At 45.2% G+C, this 26841-nt stretch overlaps 1 protein-coding gene across 9 annotated transcripts in view; it reads right to left on the bottom strand.

Moving 5' to 3' along the window:
* LSAMP (limbic system associated membrane protein) overlaps positions 1–26841 on the bottom strand; it is a 1004346-nt gene that overhangs the window by 158108 nt on the left and 819397 nt on the right. For all 9 annotated transcript variants that reach the window (XM_032681167.1, XM_032681163.1, XM_032681168.1 and 6 more), the window contains one exon: positions 7858–8090. In XM_032681167.1, coding sequence (XP_032537058.1) covers positions 7858–8090 — 233 coding nt within the window. The remainder of the gene's footprint in view (positions 1–7857; positions 8091–26841) is intronic.

Raw genomic sequence — 26841 nt, 5'->3', positions numbered from 1 at the left:
GTTATTTGCACTCTCTCAAGGACTAGTGGACTTGGTCGTGGGACTAAGTTCTTGATGTGTTTGGAGCTGAGAAAAAAATATTGTCCCAGCTCCCCTGTCTTTGTCTGGGCAAAGACTTGGGACTGTAGACTGAGACCATCAGACTGAGAAATAACAAGGCAAAATCTTTCAAAGGACTGGTCTGAATCTAGAATCAGCTGATCTGACAAAATCACACAAAGTCAGCTGATACAGCTCTGAAGAGACCACTCAAACTAAACTGATTTATATTACTAAGGACTTGGATTATCATACCAAGATCCTTCCTGCCAGCCATATGAAAAAATTCCATATATTTTGTGCTATACTTTTTTCTCCAAAATGAGTAAGCATTTTTTGAAGTATTCTGTTTTTGTCTCCTGCCTGCACCTGCAAAGCAAGCACCAAAATATTTCCAGAAAAAACTCCTGATTTATGCACTAGGAAGTGCTAAGATCCAACCAATATAATGAGCCAAAGCTGGTGATGCATAGTAACATTCCAGACATGCCTGGAGATAGGAAAACAGAAGTTAAGAGCATCAGAACACTATGGGGAGGCAATAAAAATACTAGATGGGGAGTCGAAGGAAGTTCCTTGATAACCTGTGAAACACCAGGTGCATTTTCCTGCAATTTATGAGTTTGCCAAAACAAACCAGCATGGAAAACCTAGAAAAATTGCCATCAATACTACTGAGTGCCTCACATTCTGGAATTATTTTGCTGGTAAGAAATTAAGGTCCATGGTAACAGCAAAAGGGGTGCAGCAAGATCTGATATCCTTCAGTTCCTCAAGATTATTCCCTGTTTCTCTCAGCTTATTTCCCCATCAAACTGATCTGCTGTCACTTCCTTCCAAGCATACTGGACTTGCCTCTTCCAGTCCCTGTAGTAACCTGAATTTATCTCCTCCCTCCAACCTTTTTTTTTCTCCTCCCCCACATTCCCACTAAAATGATCTTTTTTGTTCCTGCTTCCCAGAAAATTCGTATTCCCAGGTCACCTCATTATTGTTTGCAACAGCATGCCAATATGCTGTATTTCCCATGGGGCTATGTCCTGAAAAAGACAAAGTGGCCTGTGCTTGTTCTTACCTACTGCATACTCCCTGGAATGAAAAACACTACAGTGTTAGTGCTCAGAAAGATCCCTCCGAGTGCTGGGCTCTGCACCCACAAAGTGGGGAAGTCAAAATCTCTCAGAGAATAGCATCTGACTCCAACATACTAACTGTCTAGCTAGCAAAGGAAAAATCTCTTCAAACCACTCTGCTTCCAGTGCTGGACGAAGAGGTGGGAAGGCCAGGCATGCCAGGGGTAGGTGGGCTCCCACCACAGATCTGCTAAGCTCAAGACCAGCCTGGCTCCAGTCTCCCAGCAACCCCCTGCAAGTCCTGACAGCCACCAATGACATATTCTGGCAGGGAATAAACTCCAGTGAAGATTGACTGAAAGAGGTGTGGAAAGGCTAAGAGGATTCATGGCACCAAATGCACTGCTCACCCTGGGCTTCCTGCTACAGCCAGGGGAGGGACAATCACATTTCCACTGGTCAATTCATCTGATGAATTTTGGATGGCTACTTAAGGATGAACTGGGCTGTGCCTGAAAAGAGTCTTACCTCCTCACTAATGACAAAGGGAGTACAAGATAAACCACTGCAATGGTCACATCTACATTCGATCGGAAGACACCCCCCTCCTCTCTGGCTCATTGGCTCAGGACCCAGGCTGGTGATCAGCAGAAGTTACCACCACTTCGGGCTCCTAGAATACACACTCATGTGCCTTGCTTCAGTTCTGATCAGAGACCTTTCCGACAATCTTTAAGTCTAAAGCATCATCTTTCCCCATTGCTTCCTCAGAAATGAAGGCAAGGTCTGGGCGGATCATAGAATGACAGAACTGTTTAGGTTGGAAAAGATCTCTAAGATCAACGAGTCCAATCTTTAACCCAGCACTGCCAAGTTCACCACTAAGCCATGTGCCTAAGAGCCACATTTACACATCTTTCAAATACCTCCAGGGATGGTGGACAACACCCTCCCTCCTCAGCCCTAGACCCAGCTCTTACCAAGGGGCTCACTGGCAGAGCAGTTCACACACTGGGGAAACCAGACTGCTTCAGCTGCCTTTCTGGCTAAAGGATCTCTCTCTGCTGTGCTGTACCAGTCACCAGCACAAAGTTCTTTAATTTCAGGAGAGTGGACTGAGAGGAGGCACAGCGATTTTACTCACAGAGTTATTAATAATTTTTCTATGGTTAAATCCCAGCAGCAACAAATACATCCTTATACCACTTTGTAACAATGACTAGTGAGTCTGAATCTTTGCAAGCAAGGAGCTCTACAAAGGCAATTCATAATGGAGAAAGGCTACATTCTGTGCTTTTTATCACACATTAATGCCTATCAGTTAGAAAGAAAATTGTAGGATTTGGCCTTAGCTGCTATGCATTTGACTTTAGGTTTGTGATTAAGACAGGACAGTAAATAAGCTTTCCTCTTAGTGAACATTTGCTGCTGACATTTTCTAAATTTGTTTTTGTTTTGCAAAAATGACAAAGCCTTTTCATTTATTTTTTTTTCATGAAATAAACATTAAACCAAGGGAGAGCTCACATGTTTGAACAGCCAGTTTCTAGGAATCACAAGAAATGTTAGTGAGTCTGCAGGAGTCCCAGGCTCTGAGCAAAAATGTGAACATGAGTTCTTCATACCTCAACAGAATGATCTATTTTTTAGATAGGCTGTGGCAATGCTGTACCTTTTTGTCTTCCCAAATTAGACTAGAAAAAGTACCTCAGACCTTTAAAACCTTCCTGATTAAATTAAAACTTAAAAGTCAAAATCAGTGGAATGTTTTTGTTTCATTGAAAAGTTCCCAAACACCTCCATTCACAATGATGCCTAGCTGTAAAGGCTCTGGACAGCAAATATAGCAACCATCTGCTTCCTCCTAATAGAGTTATTCCTTTAGATTGACTTGGACAGGCCTATCTCTTTATTGCAGGACTTTTAAACACTATGCATGCTGAAACCTCTGTGCCCTTGTGTCTGTGACCCTGATGAGATAAGTAAGGAATATAGAGATTTCTCTATTGATATTTAATGCCTGAGAAGGGCATGAGGATATCGCCCTAAAAGAACAAGAAGCCAAGGTAATGCTGGGAAAGGGGAAGTCACTGTGTCCCTGTTGGAACAAGTCACTCAACATACTGGAACAAATGATTAAACATCCCATTTATAAGCACCGAGAGGATAATAAGAGAGTGAAAGAAAAAATAAGCAATGTACTTTTGGCAAGCACATATCATGCTACCCCAGCCTCATTTCCCTTTTTTGTAGGATATCTGGCATAGCAGATAATGCAGGAGCAGTATGTGTGATTATGAGATATATCTTGACTTCAGAAGACCTGACAGTCTTCAACAAGCTACGAGAATATGGCAGATGTTAAATCACCATCAGGATGCTTCAAAGAGCAGCAATCAACAGATCGTTATCCACCAGGGATGGAGGTTTGTGTGGGCTCCCACCACAGTCTCCTTTTGTGTCTTGATCTCTTGAATACTTTAATTAACACCTTCATGAAGGAACAGAAAGAAGTCACCTGACTTTTGTCGATGACACCAAGTTGGGGGCAGTTGCAAGTGCTTTGGAGACCAGGATCATAAGTAAATTGAAGAAGCGGTCTCCATGGAGAAACCAACCAGATGGCATCCAGCAACAGCGAGCACAAAGCACTGTGCTCAGGAAGGGGGGAAAAACAATTAATGTTCAAATACAGAAGTGGAGAATGAGATGCAGACTGTGCTGCAGACCAGTAAGAGAGGGTTAGAAAGCTGCAGAGAGACTAAGTGAAAGTAATGAGGCACTCTTACAAAAAAAGGTAAATCTCATTCATTCTGGGGTTAGGTAAGTGAAGTGTGATAGGGAAAACATGGCTGGTATTTGTATCTGCATGACTGAATCCTGAACTGGAACTCCTTTCTTGGGTTTGGACAGTAAATTTAAGAAAACATGTAGACAAATCAAACAGTAGTGAAATATGTATGACACAAAGATTGGAAAATAGGACCTGTGAGAAACAGTGAGTCTGTTAAGCTGGACTAGAGGCATCTGAGACACAGGAATTAATGGGTTTCAGGTAGATAAAAGGTAGTTCTGAGGAAGAGGAGGAGAAATAACCACCACATATCTTGGACGGACCAGAAATAATTGGCAGCAAAATCAATTTGAATCATACATTACTAAAGGCTTTTCAAATGCAAGGAGAGTGAATAATGGACATGCACCAGCTATGCAGGCACAGGGTGTCTTCAAAAAATACATGTTAGGGGCAACCACTGTAGAGCTGGTCTTGTCTCACTGCATAGGGAGGGACCAGACCATCTTTTGCAAGTCCTTCCAAATGTTTACTCTTCTGATCAGACACCAACAGAAATATCTGGGGTAGGAAACAGAAAGATTTGCTAGTGGCCATTACACTCCAATTGAAACAGCACAAAATGCTTTGAGTGAGGTGGTGGTTCAGAGCATTCTCTTCATGCATTCCAGAGCAGAGAGTACAGCACCAGCATCTGGTAAAAACTGAGCTGGGCAGACACAGCTCACTCCAGTCCAATCCACCTTGCAAGCAGTGCTGCCCACCTGGGCCAGAAAGATAGAAGAAATGGCCACAGTTGCACTGACAAATCTTTTGGCAGTGAATGCCTACTTTTACCAGCAGAGTTGGCTTTATGTTTGAAAAGCAGGAAAGACCTATGAAGAAAATTTTTTCTACTTTTAGCTGTCCATGAAGTTCTGATTTTTTTTTTTATGTTGTTTAATTATGTCCTTTTAGATGTCTGCAATACGCCCCAGTTGAGAAGGATACTATCCGTGGATATAAACACTTAAGAGATGAAAGGAGCAGACTGAATAGGCTTTTATATGGAGACTGGTGCTGGCTGACAAACCAGAAGTGGCTTTTCCCTTGGAAATACTGAAGGGCACAGGCACACACATTAGAGAGGTGATGTCCCTCTTTCTGTGATATACTTCTGCATCTCTGGCCAGCAGAGGTTACCAAGCAGAGCTCACCCTGGAGAAAGCTGATTTTCTCAAGGAAGGAAAGGACCTGCTCCTAGAAGGTGACTCCATTAGACTGCAGTGACCTAAATGCAGTGTATCCTCAGGATACACCGAAGCCCATCTATTTCAGCTGGCATTTTAGACATGGACTGGTCTCTAGTTATAAGGGCTCCAACAGCCCTCTAATATCTGCCTACTCATTTCTTAGTCTCTAGTATAGCTATCCCAATTGTTTCTAGGGGTAACAGAGGCTGGGTTTCCACAGGGGATAGAGAGATGAGAGAGTTGAACCAGGGGAGATAAAGGACTTGTCTTTAGGATACAGTGCAGAGGGGATCAGAAAAATCCATGACAGTGCTGAGTGAGCAGAATAGGAAGCCTGGGCATGGCCCTAAGACAGCCTATTGTTTCCAGAGCATGAGCAACTATCATTGCAGTATCTTTCACTGGCTAATCCAGGCATCAACTGTGTGCACAAAGACAGCAAGGTGTCTCTGATCCTGGCTTGTTTCTGTTTCCCTGGGCTTATGTGAAGGGAATCACTGACCATCATTCCAGAAATTCTCTTCACAGATTAGCAGGCAGATCAGTTGACCACTCTGTCATTTAATGTTTCCAGAGCTGTATTTTCTTTTTTTTATTATTTTTACCTTTGGGATGCCCAGAGCTTTATATAGCCTACATTTTGAAATTTATGAACACAGAACCACAAGAAGTAAATAAACTACATTAAATAAATAACAAGCTTAGCATAACTCAATATCCAAACTCCTTTAATTTGTACTAACAGCAGACTATTTTTCAGGCAGACAACCGGCAAATCTGAGAAAAATAGCATCAATATGACTATATGATACTCAGAGACAAAAGGGATTCTAACATATATTTTTTCTAATAAATTAGTTTTATTAGTTAAGATTACTTTTAAAACATGGTTTAAAATGAGACTAACTCTTCCAATTTGTAAAGGATTTTTTATTTATATTTTGCTTGGGGTTTTTTCAGATGAAATTTAGTTGTAGAAAAATTAAAGCTATGAATTTCACCTAACTACAGGATTACAGTAAGCATGATATCACAACAGGTCTTTGGCTAAATCTGTGGCAGGTATTAGAACATGATTACCCACAGATACCTTGTTTACAGGCATCCAGAGTTTAGGTGTGTCAAAACTTAAATTTTCTCATTCTCAGAAAGGTGGCAGTAGTTCAGAGCCAGATACCTATATATTTAGGTGAAAGCTAAGCTAGAGAACTCAATTTTGCTGCTTAGGCCCATACCTAATAGGCACAAATAAAATTAATAATACATGTGCATGGCTCTAAAATTCATTTATCCCTATATTTTTCTTGACAGGTAAATGGAAATTGTGTGCTGCGAGATTTTACCAGCAATAAACCACCTCCACACAGTTAGCTATGCACTGCTACAGCGAGCAGCGAGGCAGGGGACAGCTCCAGGGCTGCTCAGTGCATTTCACACCAGGCACACTGCAGCGAACACTCGGCCAGGCCCGGAGAGCTGCTCTGTGTGCTGGTGTGTGCCGCTCTTCATGCTGCTGGGGGAGGATTTTGTGCAAGGCAAACCAGGAGCCCTCTGTCTCACTACACTTGTGTGTAAAGCATCACCTCTGACCATATGTCTGGACTTCTTCACCTTGCAGATAAACACTTGGTAAGCTAGTTAGCCCCCTGGTTTGCCAAGCAGTACCAGCAAGAGGAAAAGTCCCTTTGTGCATGCATTTATATCCAGAGCAATTAAAAAACTTGCTGAGAGGAATAAAATCTACAGCCTTATGGGTTACTGGACAAATCAAGAGAAATAACAAACCCCAGCCTGAAAAATAATGTAGAAATCGAACATATCAGTAATATGTATCAAATGCATTTATACATATCCATCACCTAAGCTGCTCTAAAAATATTTTAGATAAATGGGCAGATAGACACAATGGTATGAAGACCAAAAGAAAAACAAAACAAAACTGAGTAAACTCACTTGTTTAGTATTCTGGTCAGGACAGGATGGAACAAGTAAACTCACTAATGCTCTTACCAGTAACTGGTGAACCCTTTAACGTGTTTACTGTCTGTTATACCATAAATGCAGGCAGACAGATAGGACAGTGCTGGTTTGCCAAGTTTCCAGTTCCCTACAACCCACACAGGAGGAGGGCAGCTAAAAAAGGAGAGGGCAACATAAGGTACATGGCAGCTATCTCAGGTACCAGGTTTCACACATGCCTAGTGACAGCACACCCTGCAAACCAATGACCCAGCACAGAAAAACACCCAGGGAAATTAATTCCCCAGCCTTGCAAAGAGTTGACAATGGAAGGCCAAAAAACACAGCACAGTAGCTTGTTGACACAAGAAAAAAGAAAGGAAACCTGAGGAGGAAGGAGGAGGCGAAGAAACCAGAGGGTTGCCTGGGAAGAGATGAAGCAAGCACAATGTTCTGACAAGTGTCATTATGAACAAATGCTTTCCCCTCAGTGCCAAAACAACCTGAGCAAGGAGCCAGGTTTGCATTATACTAGAATATGTCTTGGCATCACTGGTGTCCCCTGCTCTGTCACCACTTTTAAAAGGACAAACTGACAGCAGAGTAAAGCCATGCTGTGCTGCAGTGGAAGGGGACAGTCCTGCTGGCTCCTGTTGTAAACATAAAGGATACACAGGCTGGAGTTTCTCTAAGAAAGATACAGATCCCCTCACTCACTGTTTATTTTGCTCTTTGCTCTCTTAACAGGTATGTTGCTTACCTTGCACGATCAAGTAAACCTGGGCAGTCTTGGGGTGATGCTGTGTTTGCACTGAACACGTATAGGACCCCTCATCATAGACATCCACTTTCTGGATCCGCAGGCTGTATTCCAGGGGGTTTCTCTTCTCCAGCTCTACTCGAGGGTCCAGGGACCACTTGTCCTCTCCAGCAAAAATGATGCCGGAACGGTTTAACCAGGCCACCTTGGAGCTTCTGTCTTCTACATAACACCTGCAGAGGATGAGAAAGGTGAGCAGGAGATCAACAACCCTCTCCACCATCTCCTTTTTGTCCCTCCACTTTACTACTTTCCTTAGAAATTTCATAGCACATTCCTGCCTTGTCAGTAAACCACAGCATCTTCTCATCATTGCTGTCCCATGGACATGTATTTCACAATGATTTTTTAAGGGCTTCAGGAACTTTTGGTTAATGAAACCATGGGATTTGAGGTGGCCATGTCTCCTGTTCTCTCTTCTTTATACCTGCACCAAAAGTTACTTTAGAAGGCCAAAAGAGATCCTGATCACCAAATCCCTTCTAACCCTGACAATGGGAAAGGTGAGAAGTACTTCTTCCTATGCTTTTCCCTCACCTTCAAAAGTTGAGTATACAAGAGAGTTACACTCCCAGACTTCTTCCAGCCTGGAGGGCAAAGGTTCAGGGCTCCAGCTTTGTCAGCTCAGGGCACAGCTCCTCCATCCCTCGGTTTCAGCAGCACACGGGGAGAGACTATAGCATCTCCCTTCTACAATCCCTCTGACCAAAATAGGTTGGCGAAAGAGGGATTCACTGCTCAAACTTTACCTTCTAACATATACAACACCCACCCACGCCATTCCCTGCTGATGCACATCCGCCTGCTTGGGCAGATCTCGGCTGAAAAAGAGAGGCTGCAGGTGTCACTTGCCATCCCTATGAGACACGCAGCATGTCCTGTGAAGATCTCAGGTGGACAGGAAGAGGAATGACAGCTAGGGGTGGCAAACAGAGAAGCAGCAGGAGAGCAGCAACTGCCATGGCCCCAGCTGCCAACCATCACAAGGCAGAGGACTGACTAAACCTGTTGCAACTGCATGAGAAATATTTTGTTTTCTTGACAAAGCGGACAAGCTAGGCGCGAAGACAAATACATTTTTGGCAAAGGCACCTGCTCTGCATCACTTCCACCACCAGGAGACTTGCAGAGAAGAGATCAGAGATGCCAATGACGGGGCACGTCCTGCTCATTCTCAGTTGTGTCTTATTCAAGAGGACCAGGGCTGAAGAAAACACAGAGCCATACTGCTTCTTTCCTCCTGGCAGCTGTACCACCAGGGTGGGCCCAGATAGATTGAGAGGGTTTGCCCTGCAGCAGCTCACACCATATTGTTTTGTGGATAAATGGGGAAGCTCAGTCTCCAGAGGTGTTGCTCCTTCATCTCTCAAAGCTTGCCCACAGTGTCACAGCATCCAAATAAGCCAGCACCTCTCCCCACCACTGCTACAAAATCACAGAATGGGTAAGGTTGGAAAGACCACAGTGAGGTCATCTGGTCAAACTTCCCTGCTCAAGCAGAGTCTTCTAGATCACATGCACAGGATTGTGTCCCTATTCACTATTCATGCATTGTTGTATTTGAAAGAGAAAAGGAGAGGATAAGATTTGCTTCAAGATAAGACAAATATTTGACAGTAGGCTTTCATACAGCCCTTTTAGCATGGGTTCAGACATTTTCCAAGTTCCTCTATTTGAATGCATTTCATTCATCGCCGTGCTGCAGCTGCCATCCCTTGTGATGTGACCCTACCATTATGGCCGGCACCTCTCACCCACTCCCCTTTTGGCATGCCCATGGATGCTGTGTCCAAGTTGTTCTGGGGTTACTTGTGGGCAGGAGGAAACCAAGCTGTGTGAGCATCGATGAGAGGCTCACCACACTGCTGGCCAAGCTGTAAGCAACTCTGTCCTGATCCAACAAACATTTGCTTTAGACAGCAGCCCAACAGATCCTGTCCCTTACTACTGCCATCCAGCCAAGGGTGGGGAGAGGATTTGGCCCTCAGGCCAGAGCCCACCCTCCCAGCCAGGCAGGTACTTGCCCCTGAGGTGAGCTCTCAGGTGTGATCTCAGTTGTTTTTAAAAAAGCTGCTTTTTGTCAAATAGAAAGAGGCAGGGGAATCCATGAGCAGCCACTTACATGTAGAAAACAGTACTACTACAATGGGGCATGACTCCAGTTGCATTGGCTGTCCCAGGCTGTAATCAGCATTGACAGGAGGTGAAAGCAAGGACCCAAGGAGGGCAGTGTGCCCCAGATCTGGGAGCAGCAGCCCTGTAGGAACATCCAGACTGCCTCCAGAGCTGGCTGTCTAAGGGTCACGAGCCCTCTTGCACGTGCGTTTCTGCGTAGGGTCGTAACAGCACCAAGAATCAGGAGTTAGGTCTTTTGGTGGTGAAAAGCTAAGCAGTTTAACAGCTGAAGTCAGTGGGAGCTGAAGTTCTCAGTCACTTCTGAAAATCCTCCAGAACACCTGTATGTGCTGCTGGGCTCCTGCAGATCCAGGGCACTGCACCAGCCCTGCCAGGCTGCTTTCCAAACCTATAGCGCAGCCCTCCGTGGCTCTGTCCTGCACCTAGTCATTATGAAACTCTCTTTGGAGGCAGCAAAGATGGCCCTGTCATATGCCTCATATCAGTAACAGCTCAGTGCCGTGGTCATAGCAAAGCCTTGTCCTCTCGCTTCTGAGGGTATGCTCACCTGGGGACCCTCCCTCCTCTCTTTTGAAGAGAAAACATGTAATTACCTGTCCTACACCCACCAAGGTCAGCCCTAGATGGTGGTCAATAGCTATAGTCAGAAAACCTTGCAAATGCCCGTGAAATAAGTTAGCAAGTGCTACCAAAATAAAAAAAGGAGAGAAGGGCAGAAAGAAAGGAGGAAAATAGGAAACATAAGTGAAGTGGATTTGAGCTCTCTGTTCAGCACACATGTTCCTCTCAAACTGTCAGGGAAAATCAACGTACAAATGTGAAAATTCCCAGTCCCGACATGCTCTGAACATGCATCTATGTGGATGATGCATCTCAGTATGTCTGTCTGCACACACGCACCTTCTTAGTCTGCCAGAGATGCCACCCAGCTGTATGGATCATGCTTTAATAAGGATTTATGGTGATGATTTTCACAGGTGTATAAGTGCTAATTCAATACTAATAGATATTAAATGGCATGTTAACTGACATTTTAACTGCAAAGCAATAGGAGCATGGCATCAGCCAGTATCAAATGACTCTTATCGTTCACTAATAATCAATAATCAAGTTCACAGAGACAGTCAAACACTTCTCATTAGGCTTATTGAAAGCATTACCATCAGCATCAGTGAAAGCTAATAAACGATTTCTGATCCATTAATTTTGCTTGTCCTTACAGTTTCAGGTTTAATTTCTTGACATCTCTGAGGTGGCTAACAAGAGGACCAGTGAGTGGTGGTGGTCATGCCTTGCACGATCACTGCAGGGACTTGGGAACTATTGATATCACACCAATTCAAACCACAGACACTGAAGGACAAAAGCCTTGCTGCCATGCCCCATTAGCCCTCCTTGCCCCCTCATAAACAACACAGCCAAGTATGACACCTGAGGTTTTTAGTGACAGCACCATTTTACCTGCTACAGACGCATTCTAGTTGTCACACAGTGGCTAACAACTGCATAACAACCAGCCAGGAGAGGATGGTTGAAAACTGGACATGGAGAAAGGAAGCCAGGTCATCCTTGCACTCTTCCCTCAGCCTCAGTTTCCTCACATGCAAATGCAGACAGTGGGGCTGAGCCATGCCACAGGAGGGAGAGGAGGGGGAATGGGTCATGCTTGAATGGGATGGAGGGGCTGCCCACTAGCATTCCTGGTCCCTGAATATCAGAATGGGACAGGACATCTGGCAGGGGGATGGGCAGGAACCAGGAGTAGGCCCTGCTGCTGGTCCTCACTTCTCCCACGTCTGCCAATCTCATGCATAGCTCTGGGCCAAAGCAGTACTCCTGCAAACCTGCCTTGGTAGGCTCCAAAGAAAACTCCATCTGGATAGAGAAGATGTCTTTTTTTTCCCGTCTTGGAAGTATTACATTACATTACATTACATTACATTGTGCCTATTGATAGGTGGGAAAGTGAGCAAAGAAAAGGAGAGCGAGGCTCAGGCATCCACATCTCCTCTCCTGCTGAACACCAAGGCTGGAGGTTTCACCACCTGTTCTGTTTCACTCGGGTCTCGGTGCTTGAATCCCAGCCCCCGTGACTGCTGCTCCTCCTCCCGCCGAGGTACCACTGCTCAGTGCATTGATTTCCCAGCATGTTGCTGTAACACTCATCGCAGTTTATGTTGTGCCTGTCACTCCAGCAGCTCTCGGCCCCTAAGCTTTCCGCCCTCTCTTTCCTCCGGCGAACAGACGGGCACGCTGCTGAGAGGCGGCATTTAGTTGGAAAACCCTTGCATGGGTTCCCCAGGCTGGCTGCACCATTGCCAGGATGGGCACTGCAAGGGGTGAGGAGAAGGAGGAGGAAGATGCATGAGAACTGGGGTCTCAGCAACATTTTCCCCATTATGCCTCAGAGGGAACAGAACAGCAGCTATGGCCCTAGCCTATGGAGATGGAGCAGGGGTATTTCATTTCCTTGTGAAGGAGTGAATGATATTTAGAGCCTACAGTGATGAAGAGGCAGGAAGGGAGCCCTAGGACCTGGTGAAGCTCCTGTTTAAATTATTACTGTAACATGATGGGAGTTTTACAGCATTATCAATGATATGTTGTGTCATCTTGAACCTGGGATAATTGTCTGTGGTTTTCTAATTGTTATTGTAACTCTAAATAAACTTTTTTTTTTACAGCAGATTCAATCCCCCACTTCTCTGCCAGAGCCCCACTAGTTAGAAGAGGCAAGCTTCTAGGATTAATGAAATATGGTGTGCTGCAGCAAGACACAGCTCTTACCTCGTTTTGGGGAAAAAAAATTAAATAGTGGGTTTAGAGACTGTGTTTTCTGCCCTCTTTCTCAAAAGCATGTTGTGGTGACAGCTCTGTGCCATAATTCCCACACTCTTCTTTAATCATCTTCTCTCCGTTAACCCTTTGATCATCTCTTCTGTAAGACAGAAGAGATGTGCAGCAGGCCCAAACTCAGCAGTCTGCTGCACACACAATTAAGCACCCAAAACCCACCCCATTGCACTCACTGAGGGACATGACCCCCTTCTGCCAGAGGATGTCACAACCCACCCTGCATCAGATATCCTGCCTTCACCTCAGCTCTGTGATGAGCCTGCTCTAATCTTCTCACTTCACACACACTCACAGGATCCAGCTAACAACTTCCCCCACTGCCCTCTACCCCCGGCAGCAAAATGGCAGGAGGGAAAAGAGAGAGGGATCAAACACGGCTTGTTCGGCACAAAGCAAGTCAGCTCCCGGCTGCCAGCTCTGAACGTGCAAGACAAATTCTCCGTTGTGTTGCAAAGTATGATCCTGGAAAGCTAATGCGGTGGTTAAACACAGTACTGCTCCCAGCCCTGTGAGGAAAGCTCAAGAGCAAATCATGCTCCTGCTGTTTCCTCTTGTCTCCTCGAGCAATTCAGTCCTTCCCTGCCTGGCAAGCAAGGATTGGAGCACAGCCATGGTCAGCCAGGGAGGCAGCAAGGGTGCAGCCTATGGCCCAGCAGTGATGTGGGAGTAAGGGCTAAGGACAGATCACAGGTATGCGAGCCCTGACCCTCCCAGGCAGGGTGCTCAGGGAAGAGTCCAGCCAGGCCCTGCAACGCCACTGCAGTGCCGGACCCTGCCAGCATCTCAAGAGCAACGCAGCGCTGCTGCTGCAGCGGCGAGCTCTGTCCCTGGCGTGCAGTCCCCACCAGAGGAGTACACTGGCAGAGCACAAAGGAACACAGAGTAGAGTGGAGCAGTGTAAGAGCTGTTGTCCCTGGGTGGTTCCCACTGCTCCAGATCAGGCTCTCCTCAGCTGGACACGCTACAGACAATACCTACAGCTGAACATATCTTCATTTCTGCGAAGGCAAGAGCCCATTAAGTGGATGGCAGTGGGTGACCACATCAACCAAACATCTGAAATTTCCTTTCAGCCAAGCACCAAAAGCCTCATTTTGTTGAACTTGAATGCACATGGGCATCAGGTGTTGCTCAGAATTCTCCTTCCCACTGCCACCGCTCCTCTCTTTCCCCAGCCTGGTACAGCTGCTACTCCTATTCTTACGTGCCATGACACACAGCAGGGTCACTGTTTGAGAGCAAAAGCTGTTCCACAGCAGGATGGATTCCCAAAATGTGACATAAATAGCTCCTGAGTCACCACTGCCAGCATGATAACACAGGCCCTCAGAGGGATTTAGAAAACTACTGCTTAAACCTAGTCCTGCGCTGGAAAACTGGCAGGAGGGGGAAATGCTGCATCTGTTCAGCCCACGCTTTCTCTCAGCTTATTATTATGTGACCTTGGTCGTCACACCTGTCTGCAGCTCCCTGGGTATCTCAGCACTCAGGTGACAATTTTTGGCCACTCACCTATTGGGAGGGTGCATGGCTGATAGGATGCCTGCACTTCTGTTCATCCTCTAGTAAATTATCACTATGGAAGCATGAGGCTAGGACAGGCTCACCAGGTCACGAAGCCCCAGCCTCTGCAGGCGCAGCCAGCTGTACCTTATCATCTTTTTTAGAGATGTACTTCATTTCTACTTTATCCTAGTGTGTTTGATGGGAGGTATCCTTCCCGTGCTTTGTAGGTCAGGCTGCTCAAAGTCTGTCTCCTCTGCTGATTAAAACCTTTTTTTCTAAATCTAAGTCTAGATTTATTCATGCCTGGCTTAGATCCATCCCCTCTCATGCCAACACCATCCTTTAGCTTAAATAGGTCTCTTCTCTCTCCCAGGTGTTTATCTTCCAGTGCGTTCACAGAGAGCAATCATATTCCCTCTCAGCCTTCATTTTGCTGGACTCAACAAGCCAAACTCTCCTGGTTTCCTCTTGTATGATAAACTCTCCATTGCCCTAAACAGCTCAGTAGCCCTTCTCAGCACCTGCTCCAGTCTGAATTCCTCTTTCGTGACCAGAATTTGTACCCATTTTTTTAGATGAGGAGTCCCCAATGCCTTGTACAGAAAGGTTCCTGTCTCACTGTGTCTCCCATCAACTCTTTTTAATGAAAGCAAAAAGAATTGCAACCAGCAAAGATGAGTATCAGTGCAGAACTGCTCATGTGCTGTAAGCATCCTCGTCTCTCAGTCCATGTGATACGGATGAAAAATGCCCAAGGGAATTCACAAAAAATATGCCAGCTTAAAAAGACAGCTAGCTGCATGGGCTCTCACTTGCAGACACACAGCTGGTCTCACATGGGCTTTCTTTCTGTTTAAAGGACTATTTAAGAATATAGGTTCCTGTTTGTGTAGGAAAAAACAAAACAAAATAAAACAAAAACCAACAGAAATCAAGCCCAAAATTACAGTGATTTTTATGCCAGTACTCTCAAGGGGTGGATGTAACTATATCAGAATAAAGGAACTTACACTGGCATGATTTATTGCTCTTCCCGTCTTCTGGGGATCAGTATACCTGCATAAACAACTTCAGTCCACATCCATTCCTGCAGAGGAACCTTCTTAAAAATATCAATATGAGCTGCTATGAACAAAGTTAACTCTATCCCAGCCACATCCCAGCACAGTTTAGAACTTCAAAATACAGAAAAGCCTCAGAGTGAGGCTTACCACCACAGTGTCAGCTTATCTTGTGTTCCACCATACCTAGAAAATACTCTCCATCTCTTTATAGTGTAGTCAGGTAATCCTTGGACAGGCCTTTGGCCATTCCAAGGCACGTATCTGGAACAACTGTCTCCAGTCACGGTCCTCCTGCCAAAGGAAACTTACTTCCCACGTGTGTGCAGAGGGGATGAACTGCACTCTGGCTGATGCTTACAGAACTGCCAAATGCTCTGACAGCTCACATCAGGGTCTTGCACTAAGATCAGTTGGGAGGTTGAGACTGCTGAGGAAATAGATGCTGAGCTCCCTCTTTCTTTTTTGGGTTAGCTGAGGACTTGTCAGTGTCCCTTTTCAGTCTAGCCAGAACCCTGGCTCTGTTCTTAATCCAGCATGATTAGGCGATGCTCATCAGCTACTGATCGTTTGGTCCTAGTGAAATGTCCCACCAGAATCGTACGCCTCACTCTGCTGTCCATAGCTTCCCATAGCATCCCAGGTTTCCTGCACTGTCAAAACAGGAAACCAGGGAATAGCAGAGATGATGCAGAATGCCAGTGTTCCCCATTGCCAGATGATTTGCCTTTTTGTTGCACTGCATTTACCCTAAGGATCCTGTGCTTTTGCCATCACTGAAGACACAGGCTGATATTTTAAAAATATGTGTGGTCCCTTAGGAAGAGAAGCTCACCAAAAGACAATGATAATTAGTCATTTATGTGAACTAGATATTGTCTCTTATACCAAACTTGTAAAAGAACTGGAAACCAAACAGCTACTGATGAGTCTTTGCACCACTACAATTTTTTTCCAGTCGAGGGATACACCAAAAATGAGAATAGGACCATACAGCCTATCAGTCCCTTTATTTTTCTTCACAAATGTCAATACTGGAAATTACTTATTTATTCTATCTGAACTCTCAGTGCCTTGTAGGTAAGTTTCGTGAACTCCAGAAAAGCTAATCCAAATTTTTCCCTTGAATTTCTTCCAATTAAAAAAATATTACAATAATAAGAAAAGTGTATTTCAGAGATGTGATCTCCTTCTCTGACAGGAGGGGAGGGAGGGTTTTGCTGGGAATTCCACGTGACTCTATCTGGTAATTATCCAGCCACAGAGGGAAACTGAAACGTTCTGTGCTGTCGCAGAGAATGACAGCACCTGGAGCTCCAGCACCCAGATAAAAAGCAGTGAGACAATCGGGCAGATGGAGAAAGGGAATGCTACATCATGGGCTGGCAAGCGGGGGGAGAAAAAGAGAGGGGGAGAGGCAAGAGCTGGAGAGGAACATTAAGGCAGCCGGCACAGCTACTGGAGAATGAGATAATGCCACAGATTAGTAATACACAGGGCATCTCTGAAAGAGGGGAGAATGGAGAAAGAAAAAGAGTGAAGGCAGGTCAGGAGAGAGCAGATGCAGAAAAGGGACAGCGCAAATACAAGAGGGAATGAGAGAGTGATGCTAGAGTGAGTTCCAACGCATTTTGTGTGGTCCAGGGTCCCTTCTTCCCACCCCAGTCACAGGCTAAAAATGCAGGACGTATCACCACAGGCTGTTTCAGAGCAAGGAGGAGATGTGAAAATCAGTATCTCACAGCTGAAGAGAGACATGGCACTGCAAACAGTACCTTCCAGCTTGTGGATTCCAGTGGTTTGCTCAGGGAAGGGGATTACAAAGCTTAAGACTGAAATAATTAAAACTGGAGCTTTGGGCCACCAGCCCATGTATTTTGTACGGCAGAGAGGTGAGATGGAGGTTCCCTGACTCTCCCTTTCATGGTAGCACACACAGAGGCACGTGTAAGCCTGCAAAACAGTCCACATGACTGATGCCATGGTGCCATGGCCCTGTTACAAAAAGCAAAGGCGCTGTAAGTGCCATCCCACACAGCAACATGACAGCGTCAGCAGGCGCTCTTGGGGCTGTCAGAAACGAGGGGCATGCCCACAGGACTGGCAGCATCGTTTCAGTGGGTCAGGAAGAGCTGACTGCCAGGTGGCACAAAGCCCTGCACCACCTCTAGGAAGGTTTCTGATGAAGGTGACTCTCTGCCAAACAGACAATCAGATTAGGGCTAACAGCTCGTCAGGGACTAATGTTGGCCACTAACCTCAATACCTATTGGGGTAGTGCCTGAGGTAGATCTGCAGTGGCTGCACCTCTCCACAGATGCAGGAAGAACTAAGTGCCCAGATGTTCACACCTGAACCTTTGGGGAAGAAAATGGAAACAGTATCACAGGGTCTGAGCGTTGGGCCACATGGTCCAGTGACCACCCTCCCACGATTAGTGACAGACATTTCAAAGATGAAACACATCCTAAAATGACAATGTAAATCACTTCAATAAGACATGATCCTTTCCAACTATAAAACCCTATAAATATGGCCCCAAGAAGATCATAGAATTGCTTCGGTAGGAAGGGTTAAAGATCATCTAGTTCTACTATCCTGCCATGGACAGGGACCTTCCACCAGACCAGGTTGTTCAATGCCCCATCCAGCCTGGTTTTGAACACTGCCAGCCAAGGATGGGGCATCCATAGCTTCTCTAGGTAACCTGTTCTAGTGTCTCACTACCCTCAAAGTAAAGAATTTCTTCCTAATATTTAATCTAAATCTACCCTCTGTGTAAATTGGCTTCCTCTCCGAGTGACAGCTTGCAATCCACCTTGTAAGTTTGTATGCTGGCTTTCTTATCCCCAGGCATTTCTCAACCCCCTGCCCCCTTTTTCTTTTTTTAAACTCATTAACATCTTCATCTTGGTGATACTTTCTGGCTGAGAATTTCATCAGTTAACCATTAACTGGTACAAGGCTGTGAAAGAATATCAGATTTAAATGTTATGTGAAACTGGCATGTGTCTCCTGTGTTTTGTACTGTATGAAATAGTTCTTTCCAATGCCTGAGGAGCACGCTACCTGAGACACAGGAATGTGCTTTCCATTTTGTGGACCCTAATATTTGTTTCATCTCATACTGCCTCTTCTTCAAGAGGGAATATCACATCTGAAGCATCAGCTCTTGTCTTGGGGAGGTGGGAGAGAAGGATCTGCACCAAGGAGAAATCAGTCTTGAAATTCTTTGGTGGCAGATCAGAATGGGAATGGGAATGATAGCAGGGAAAATCAGTCTTAACTTGTCCTTCTTTTCTGAGGTCACGAGAATATCAGAGGTACCCCAACCAAGTTATCATCCCCCCTTCCAAGTGTTACCCTCAAGTTGCCAGCAGCAGACTGTAAAGGGTGGTATTTTGAGATGAATGAGAAAGAGGGTCCATCCTGCCTGCTCGCTCCCAGCTGCTGCATTTCAATGAAGGACACCTTCTTGATGTGCAAACACTCCAGTTATTATTTACAGCTGACCTTTTCCTTCTCCAGCTCCCGCTGCTGCAGCACTGCTGGTGGAGTCGGGGCTTGTAGAGATTGTGGAGACGCTGTGTAGCGGAACATGCTGGCTTCCCTGCCTGTGCCAGAGCTGTCATTAGTGCCACTGTGGATTGAGCTACACTTGTGCAAGCAACAGTGGGAAATATGAAGAAAAAATCCTAATGTAGACAAAGCCTTTGAGGAGCTTAACCCCTCTTCCCCTTTTCCATCTCTCTCCCACTTGAAAGCAGGGAACAGCTTCTGAGCAAGACACATGCTCTCATTTCCATATCTAAAGCCAGTCCCGAAATACCATAGTGAAATAATGCTCTCAGAGAGGAGACCACGAAGCAGATTCCCTTTGAGAGACTCTGCTGCTTCTTTTTTTAATTCCATCCAAAAACAACTGCCACCAAATACCAAATACACCTGGACTGGAACAGTCAATCCAAGGCACCTTGTTACCAGAATGATATGGGGAAATTGGAGAGAATTCAGAGGCAAGCAACAACAAAATTCATCAAGGGCTGGAAAGGGATCAGCATCTAAGGGAAGCTTAAAAACATTAAATATGTATAACTTGACTAAGAGAGGACTTAAAAGGGACATGTTGACAAGCCATACCTCTTTGAAAGCTGAAAGTACCAAGGGAAGAGAGGAATTATTTAGCAAGATGCGTAGGGGTCGAGAAAGGAGTAACGGGTCAGAAAAAGAAGAGAACTAAGTCTGTTCCAACTTGAAGAAAAACTTCTTGTCATCTGCAAGTGATAGTCTTGTAAAAAGTCTCCCAAGGAAAGCAAGGAAGCCCCTATCTTTCAGAAGTTTGGAACAAAGCTGGGCTGAGGACCAGAGGATGTTTAAGCTATGCGGGGACCAGCCTCACAGGGCTCACTATAGTGACCTGGTCTTAGTACCTTTACCACCTACCTCACAGAGTTCATCAGTATGTCAGGAAAAGACAACTCCTCTCACAAGTTTCTTCCAGAGTAAGTGATAGTTTTAGCTATTTTCTCTTCAAATACAGCTATCTATTTCCTGTCAAGACCTTAGACCTCTACATACTGTACTAGAGTTAACTGGCACAGGTTTGGATTTGTGTTCATAAACTGGATTTTCTAGAGGTCACACATGGACAGGTTGAAAATTACTGATACAAAGACTAACAGTGTTGCTATTTCCAAAAGACACTGGCATATGGTTGTATTCCCAAATGCGCTGTGAGTAAAGTTGTCCGGCACTTAAAAGTCACAAGTGAGACTTGACTTTTTAAAGTGCTTAGCATTGAAATTAAAGCCAGATTTGTCAAGTGCTTTTGGGCCTGCCAGCTCCCAAACTAATACACAGGAACCAAATTTTCAAAACAGCATTTGGCACAGTGAGCTCCTTCACCAAGACAGCTACTTCTCTTGCGGCTTTAAGTGACATACTTTTGCAAATACATCCCATGGGTGTTTTAAAATCATATAATAAAGTGCTGCAAACTTCAGACTCCCTTGCTGTATTTATCCTATGTTGAAGCATTCCTTTACGTGGAAACCACAGCAAAACTGTAACAGCAAGGCTCTGATCCACTTCCTTTATTTGCAGCTCTGCTAAATTTTGCCTTTCCCTAATGCCTCACTTTTGTCCACCATCAGGTCTTGTGAAACAAGGCATTTGAAAGACTTGCAGGGAAGGTAGAGGAGATGCTGTGAGGGAGAACTCCCAAGAGCTTTGATCTGAGCCTACCTTTATCTCCACACGTACAATATGCCTTGCAGAGAAGGACATGTTTATAAATAAATAAATAGAGGAGGGGGGAAGAGTGGAAAAAAAGAAATGTCAAGATATATTTGATGGAGTTTCTGCTGTTGATATGAAAGCCAGGAGCTGGTTGAAAACCTCATAGTCAGAAATAGAATGGGAGGAAGGTATGACTCCTTGAGAAACGAGGCAGGAATAACTCCCACAGCTAGATCTTCTTGCCATCCTACTAATCATACTAATACCTTGCACTGTTTTTCCTGTGAGACCCTTGCAGGACTTGGTCTTGCAAGGCATCTCAGCACATGCTGAACAGCAAGCAGTGCTTTTGTCAAAGAGACTAAGCACGGCCGAACTAAAACTCTTGTCTTTGTGAAGAAGTGTTATGACGTCTGGTTTACACATACAGGGAGACATTGGAGAAGGAAAGAAACAGGTTGTGCAAAGTCATACAATGAAACTATTTCACTGTCAGAAACAAAACCTGATAGACCTGACCTATCTCATACAAAACTTGGTTTGGTGTGTATTGGTTGCACGACGATAGCGAGAGAGGGGTAGTGATGACTGCAAAATAGCCTTCACAAACCCACGTGCCGCCTCCAGTCACATCTCTCTTAGCACTACTACAAGAGACCATGCTTTTCTCTCTAATTGGGATCTGCCCAGGGATACGTAACCACAGCAGAAAGGACTGGCTGAAGCTCCTCCTCCCCAGGTTTGAAGGCAAACCGGCTTGGGTCATTTGGGTCTGCGCTCTGGAGCCTGAACTCCAGCCTGGCTAATGACTTCAGTGCAGGCATAACCACAGGGACTGCTCTGAGAGTATCTGCACCTTCCCACCTGCAGTCTTCTGGCACTGGCAAAACAAGCTGCACAAACTGGCTGGAACACAGAACATAAACCCTTTTCATTTCTTAGTGAAGACAATGTTGCTTAATCCTACTGATGCATTTACCCAGGGATATCTTATCTGGATCCACTGACATCCCTGCCTCTTCTCCCAAGAGCCTTCTGCATAACGAAACCTCTCCCCTGTGCACAGCTTATCTGCAGTACAGATATTTCCCCATAGAGCTCCCTTCTGGACAGCAGTCTTACTGGTAGTTTAATTTCTTACACAGCTGGTCTAAGGCTGTGCACTTGGGCTTTGACTGGTCTGAGACTGGATTTCTATACCTGTTCTTCTGACAGGTCACTTGCTCTAAATAATTTCCAGAAGTCCAGTACCATACGGGGAGATGCCAAACTGCGACTTCAGCTGGCATAAATCAAGGGCCAACAGGGCACCACTGAAGTAAAGGGGGAAACCTAGATTTACACTAAATGAGGATCAGCCCTTCTTCCTTGCACCAGACTCTAAATGAATTCATTAAATACAGCACTTCAGTCTGCTCAGCCAAAAGAAGCTCCAGCTGGCAGGAGGTTTCACATCCAGGGAATGTTTTAAAGATGAGGAATTGTAGCCTGTCCTGAGTTTATACTTGGCTAAAGGTAGGCTCTCATCGTCCATGAAAAGGGGATGACATCATGCCCACCTGATGGACGCCTGTGCATCCCCAGTGTTTGTGCATGGAGTGACATTTACATAGGACCTCACAGCCTTGGGGGGACAACCTAGGTTGAAATCTTGTTGTGAAGATGCTCAGTTCAAAGTGCTACAGGGTAGCAGAAGAGAGGTTCTACTGTACCTCCACCAGGCTGAAGGGCTTATTTTTTTCTTTGAAATTTTCACTGGTGGGGGACAGGGGTATCTGCACTGAATTTGAATCTGCAGTAGGGCAGCAGTGGGGGAGGTAAGAACAGTTTGGGATTTTTGATACAGGAGTAGAATGTTAGTTAATTTTGACATTAAACACTAAATGAAAGGATGTTATTCTTAGCTTCCAAAAAAATAAGATGTGCTGTGATCGTCTGGCCTGCTCTCATGTATTGTGCAGATCTCGTGATTCCTACAGTTTAATCTCTTATCCACTCACTAAAACAGATGGTGTTGCAGGCTCTTTGCAGACTCTGGCAAATATGACTGCATTTGGAATGCTGTTCATATATCTACACTTGCTGTACAACCCTCAGGACAAGATACACTGGCTTAAGACATAAGTTCACATCCAAAGCACAATCTGCAACAAAGAACAGATCCAGTTCTTTTTCAGCATTGATGCTAAGGTCTCTAATATGCATCGTCACACACAAAATTTCTTCCTATAGAGGCATATAAAGGTCAAAATAATAGGATCCTCCAAAACTTTTGCCCTGAGACCCAAGTCAAGTCCTCTTTCTTTGGACAGGACCAGGGTGCACATTGTTTTTCTTCAAGGAACAGTTCTGCCCACTGAACAACAATGATACTTCCAATAAGATGGAAAATAAGAGAGTTCTAACTCAAATGGACCTGCCACCAACCTCTCTCTGACTTTCCACTTAACTGTTTCTTCCTTAGGCTGGGAAAAGAAGGTTGGTCCTGGACAGCCACCGAGAGGCAGGGAAAGCATGCAAAAGTACTCGTGTACGTTAGACTGTTACAGGTCTTCTCTCCACCTTGTGTGTGTGTATGTGTGTGATCAGCCAGTACTTGGAAAGACAAGTGAGGTTAACCGAGCTACATGCATTGCTCCCACTAGAGCAGTATAAAATGGTGATAAACCACAACTGGAACCACTCTGCAGTAAGTATCTGGCCAGAGGTGACGCATGAGGTTACAGCAGCAGCTCCACTCCCCTGTCCCCTCTGCCTGATGGATCCTTGGTAATAAACCACCCTTCAGCCTTTCCTGTCTAAAACTGAAACTGCTGGGATTCAGGGGAGATAAAGATGTCAACCACCTTTCAGAAGAGGCTTCACAAGAAAGTCCCTGTTGGCATAAAAGCAGACATGTAATGGGCTTTCTCTGTCCCTGAAAGTAGTTTAGCACCGCAGGAAAGTGCAGCCCTTTTAGGTCTCTTCTTTATTTAACTGGAGTCGTTAAAATAAACTGATTTCCCAGCCAATTAATTATCAAATATCTGTAACAGTTTTCAAGCCCTGCCATTACTCAGTCTCAGAGGCCCCCACAGGCAATGTTAAGCTACACTCTCCTTACCTGAGTAACCACTGCTCCTGCAAGTCTGCTCCCTTTCCCTGAGCTGATAGCAGAAAAACAGAACAAGGGCCAGCAAAACCCTGGAGGAGAGCTGCAAACACCTGTCCCCTTCTCCTCTTTGACAGTGACTCCATCTATGCATGTGCTGGGAGCCAGGAAGCTTTACCATGCTCCTTGACCAAGACTCAGTTACCAGCTCTCTGCCACCCACACATAGACCCCAGACCCACTGCAGGAGCAGATACATCCTGTCAAGATACCTGATGTTGCCAGTGGGATCGACTGGTACCTGGCAGAAGAGCTGAACCTCAGATGCCAAGTACCACAAGCTCAGTACCAGCCCAGTGTGGGTCATAAGCTTCAGTTCAAAGCATGTGCCAGAAAACAGCTGCTCGCCCAGATGTGGACAGAGACAGCTTCTGCCAGAGACGTGTCACCTACTGAAAAACCAGTCTTTACCACTCTGGTAACTGGAAGGTTGTACTTACCATAGGTACATTAGCAATGGTCCTATCATCTATTTTATAAGTAATAAACTGCACTCATATGTGGTTTCAATTAGGAGATTTCAAATGAGATTGAAGATAATGCATCCCATAATTACTCACCCTTCTCCTTTCTAGAAACTCAAGCAGAATCATTTCCAGGCCAAAATGCAGTCTCTCTTGATTGATGATACTAATAAAATGGCTTTATTGTGATATAAATAGCCTTAAAAACGTCCTGGAGAGTCAATATCAGTGCTTGATGGCCTTATGCAAGCAAGGTCCTTATCTTACGGTGTGCTAAAGCTTAATGAGTTATGCTTCTCAGAAGTCTGCTGTTGGATTTGGGCACTCATTTGGGGAATTACAGAAGGGTAGCTCCCAAATTAGACATGCAAAGCGGGAACTGTTTAAACACCTTTCCTCTTCCTTGCGCTCCCTATTAATAATCTCTTCGCTTCCTAGCTTTCCTGGTGCCAGTTCAAACACAAACACCGGCTGAGCCCAGCAGGAGCCATGGGAACACTGTGCTCCAGCGCCTCTTTGCTGGAAGGTTACCAGCCACTGCTACAGTAATTGGAAAACCTGAAATTTCTTCCAAATTGTGCATGCTCTGAGATTCTCACAGCCCCTGCAGAGGCGTGCGGCCATTTCCTGAACAAAGGGCCTACACTGACTTGCTCTGAAGCACGTCTGTGGCCCCCATTGTGGCAGATGATATGTTTTCATTACCCCTTGTCAGGAGAGGCCACGCAGCCATCCCCGTCCTGCAGCTGGTAACAAAGCACTCAGCACCTCGGGCTGTGCTGAAAGCTTGGGGGTTGTAGAAAATCAATGTAATTTTTGAAATTAGTGCCCCCCATGGCAGTAGTCCACTCCAGGAGGCCAAATACAGAGCCTGCCTCAGAGGATGAGGAAGAAGACCTCTGGGCGTTCACAAGAGAAATGCCCAAAGTGTTCCTCCCTTTTCTGAACAGCAACGAACCTCACTCTTCATAAAAAAACCCACTGGTTTTAAGGCCTTATTTGAAAACATGCAGTCAGTTCTATCGGGATTCTAATCTTCTGCATGCAGCAATATGAGATACTGTTGGCCGTGCTTTCCAGTAGTGCTACCCTGGCTCAGATCCGGCAGCAGACTGGGTGCTAAAGAGCTTTGCTGGGAGTGACAGAAACATATACACCTGTCAGAAAATGCTGATATCATAGCAACCGTGACAGTGATGTGATCAGGACCTGACAGACAGTCAAAAAGGAGAGGGAAGGATGCACGAGAAAAGGCAACTGAGAAACTTTAAGGGAGAGCAGTAAGAGTCTGCCTGTGAGTGGATGGAATATGTGACACTTGGTGCTTGTCTGTGCACGGGCAGATGGGATGAGTACCCTGGGGCCATGTTCTTCCCTCCACCTGAGTAGTGCTTCATGTCTCTAAAGGGCAAAGGGACTATACAATTTCCCAGCCCTGTCTTGCTCCCATTTCTCCCCATCTCTGCCATAGTTATATCCAGTCCCATTATATCCAGTCCCATATTTGATAGCAATTCTCCCCTCAATAATAAAGCCTTTGTGAGCATGTGGGTGGCCGTGCATGCGTGCTTATGTCTGTGAGAGTGCATGTGTGCTGAGGTCTGCTGAGATGAGAAGGTGGTTTTGTGTACGCGACAGAGCAGGAGTGAGGATGAGACTACCAAACATGTGCAAGGATACGAGAGAAACTGTTCTTCACAGAGAATCAGACAGCGAGAGTGAAAATGAGAAGGCGCTCATATTAGACAGTATGCGTGTCAGAAAGGAAGAAAGAGAAAGGTCTTATTCACAGCCTTCCTGCATGTGTTTGATGGGTATCACAAGTTTTAACCAAGAAAAATATGTATGTATTCAAATCAAACACAAAACACCCCTTTTGCCTGGAGCGCTCCTGCCTTGCTTGTTTGTTCTGTCGCAAGCTGCTTGTTAAGAGGAACACAGGAAACAAGAAGATGGAAAAAAAACCCCAGGCTGACATATTTAAACACAGTCAGCTACCAATGCAGTAGCAAACGGTGAGGAGAAAAGCAGGTGGAATAGTTGGAGAGCTGCTGCAATGATGCTAGAATGAGAGATGCCTGTGAGAGTTTCTGAAGAACATCCTTCAAGTGGATTATGATCAGTTTTACTGTTCACATCCTGAGTTGACTCTGGAGCTAGCTACAAGGAAACACACTCAAAAGCCTATTCCTTATAGCCATTTTGCAGTAAAGAGTCAAAAAACAATGCAAGGAGAGCTGGTGCTCTTGCTCAATCCCCTGCAAAGCTCTCTACTCTGAGCCTAGACAGCCCCTCTTGTCAAAATTGGAATCGAAGGACTTGAGCCGGATTTATCAACAGAAGGAAAACCAGTAACAATAGATTTAGTCCCAAGCCTCCTGGGGCTAAAGACCTTTCTAGGACTGCAGGTCAGATAAACATGGGTACAGAGACGGGGATGCCTTTGAAATTATTTTTCCCTGTTCTGTTATGCTTTGTTCTATCGTGGTAAATTTAAACACCTTTAGAAGTT

The sequence above is a fragment of the Chiroxiphia lanceolata genome, chromosome 2 (assembly GCF_009829145.1).
Source record: "Chiroxiphia lanceolata isolate bChiLan1 chromosome 2, bChiLan1.pri, whole genome shotgun sequence".
Classification (NCBI taxonomy): Eukaryota; Metazoa; Chordata; class Aves; order Passeriformes; family Pipridae; genus Chiroxiphia; species Chiroxiphia lanceolata.
This window is presented reverse-complemented; position numbering and strand designations above follow the sequence as displayed.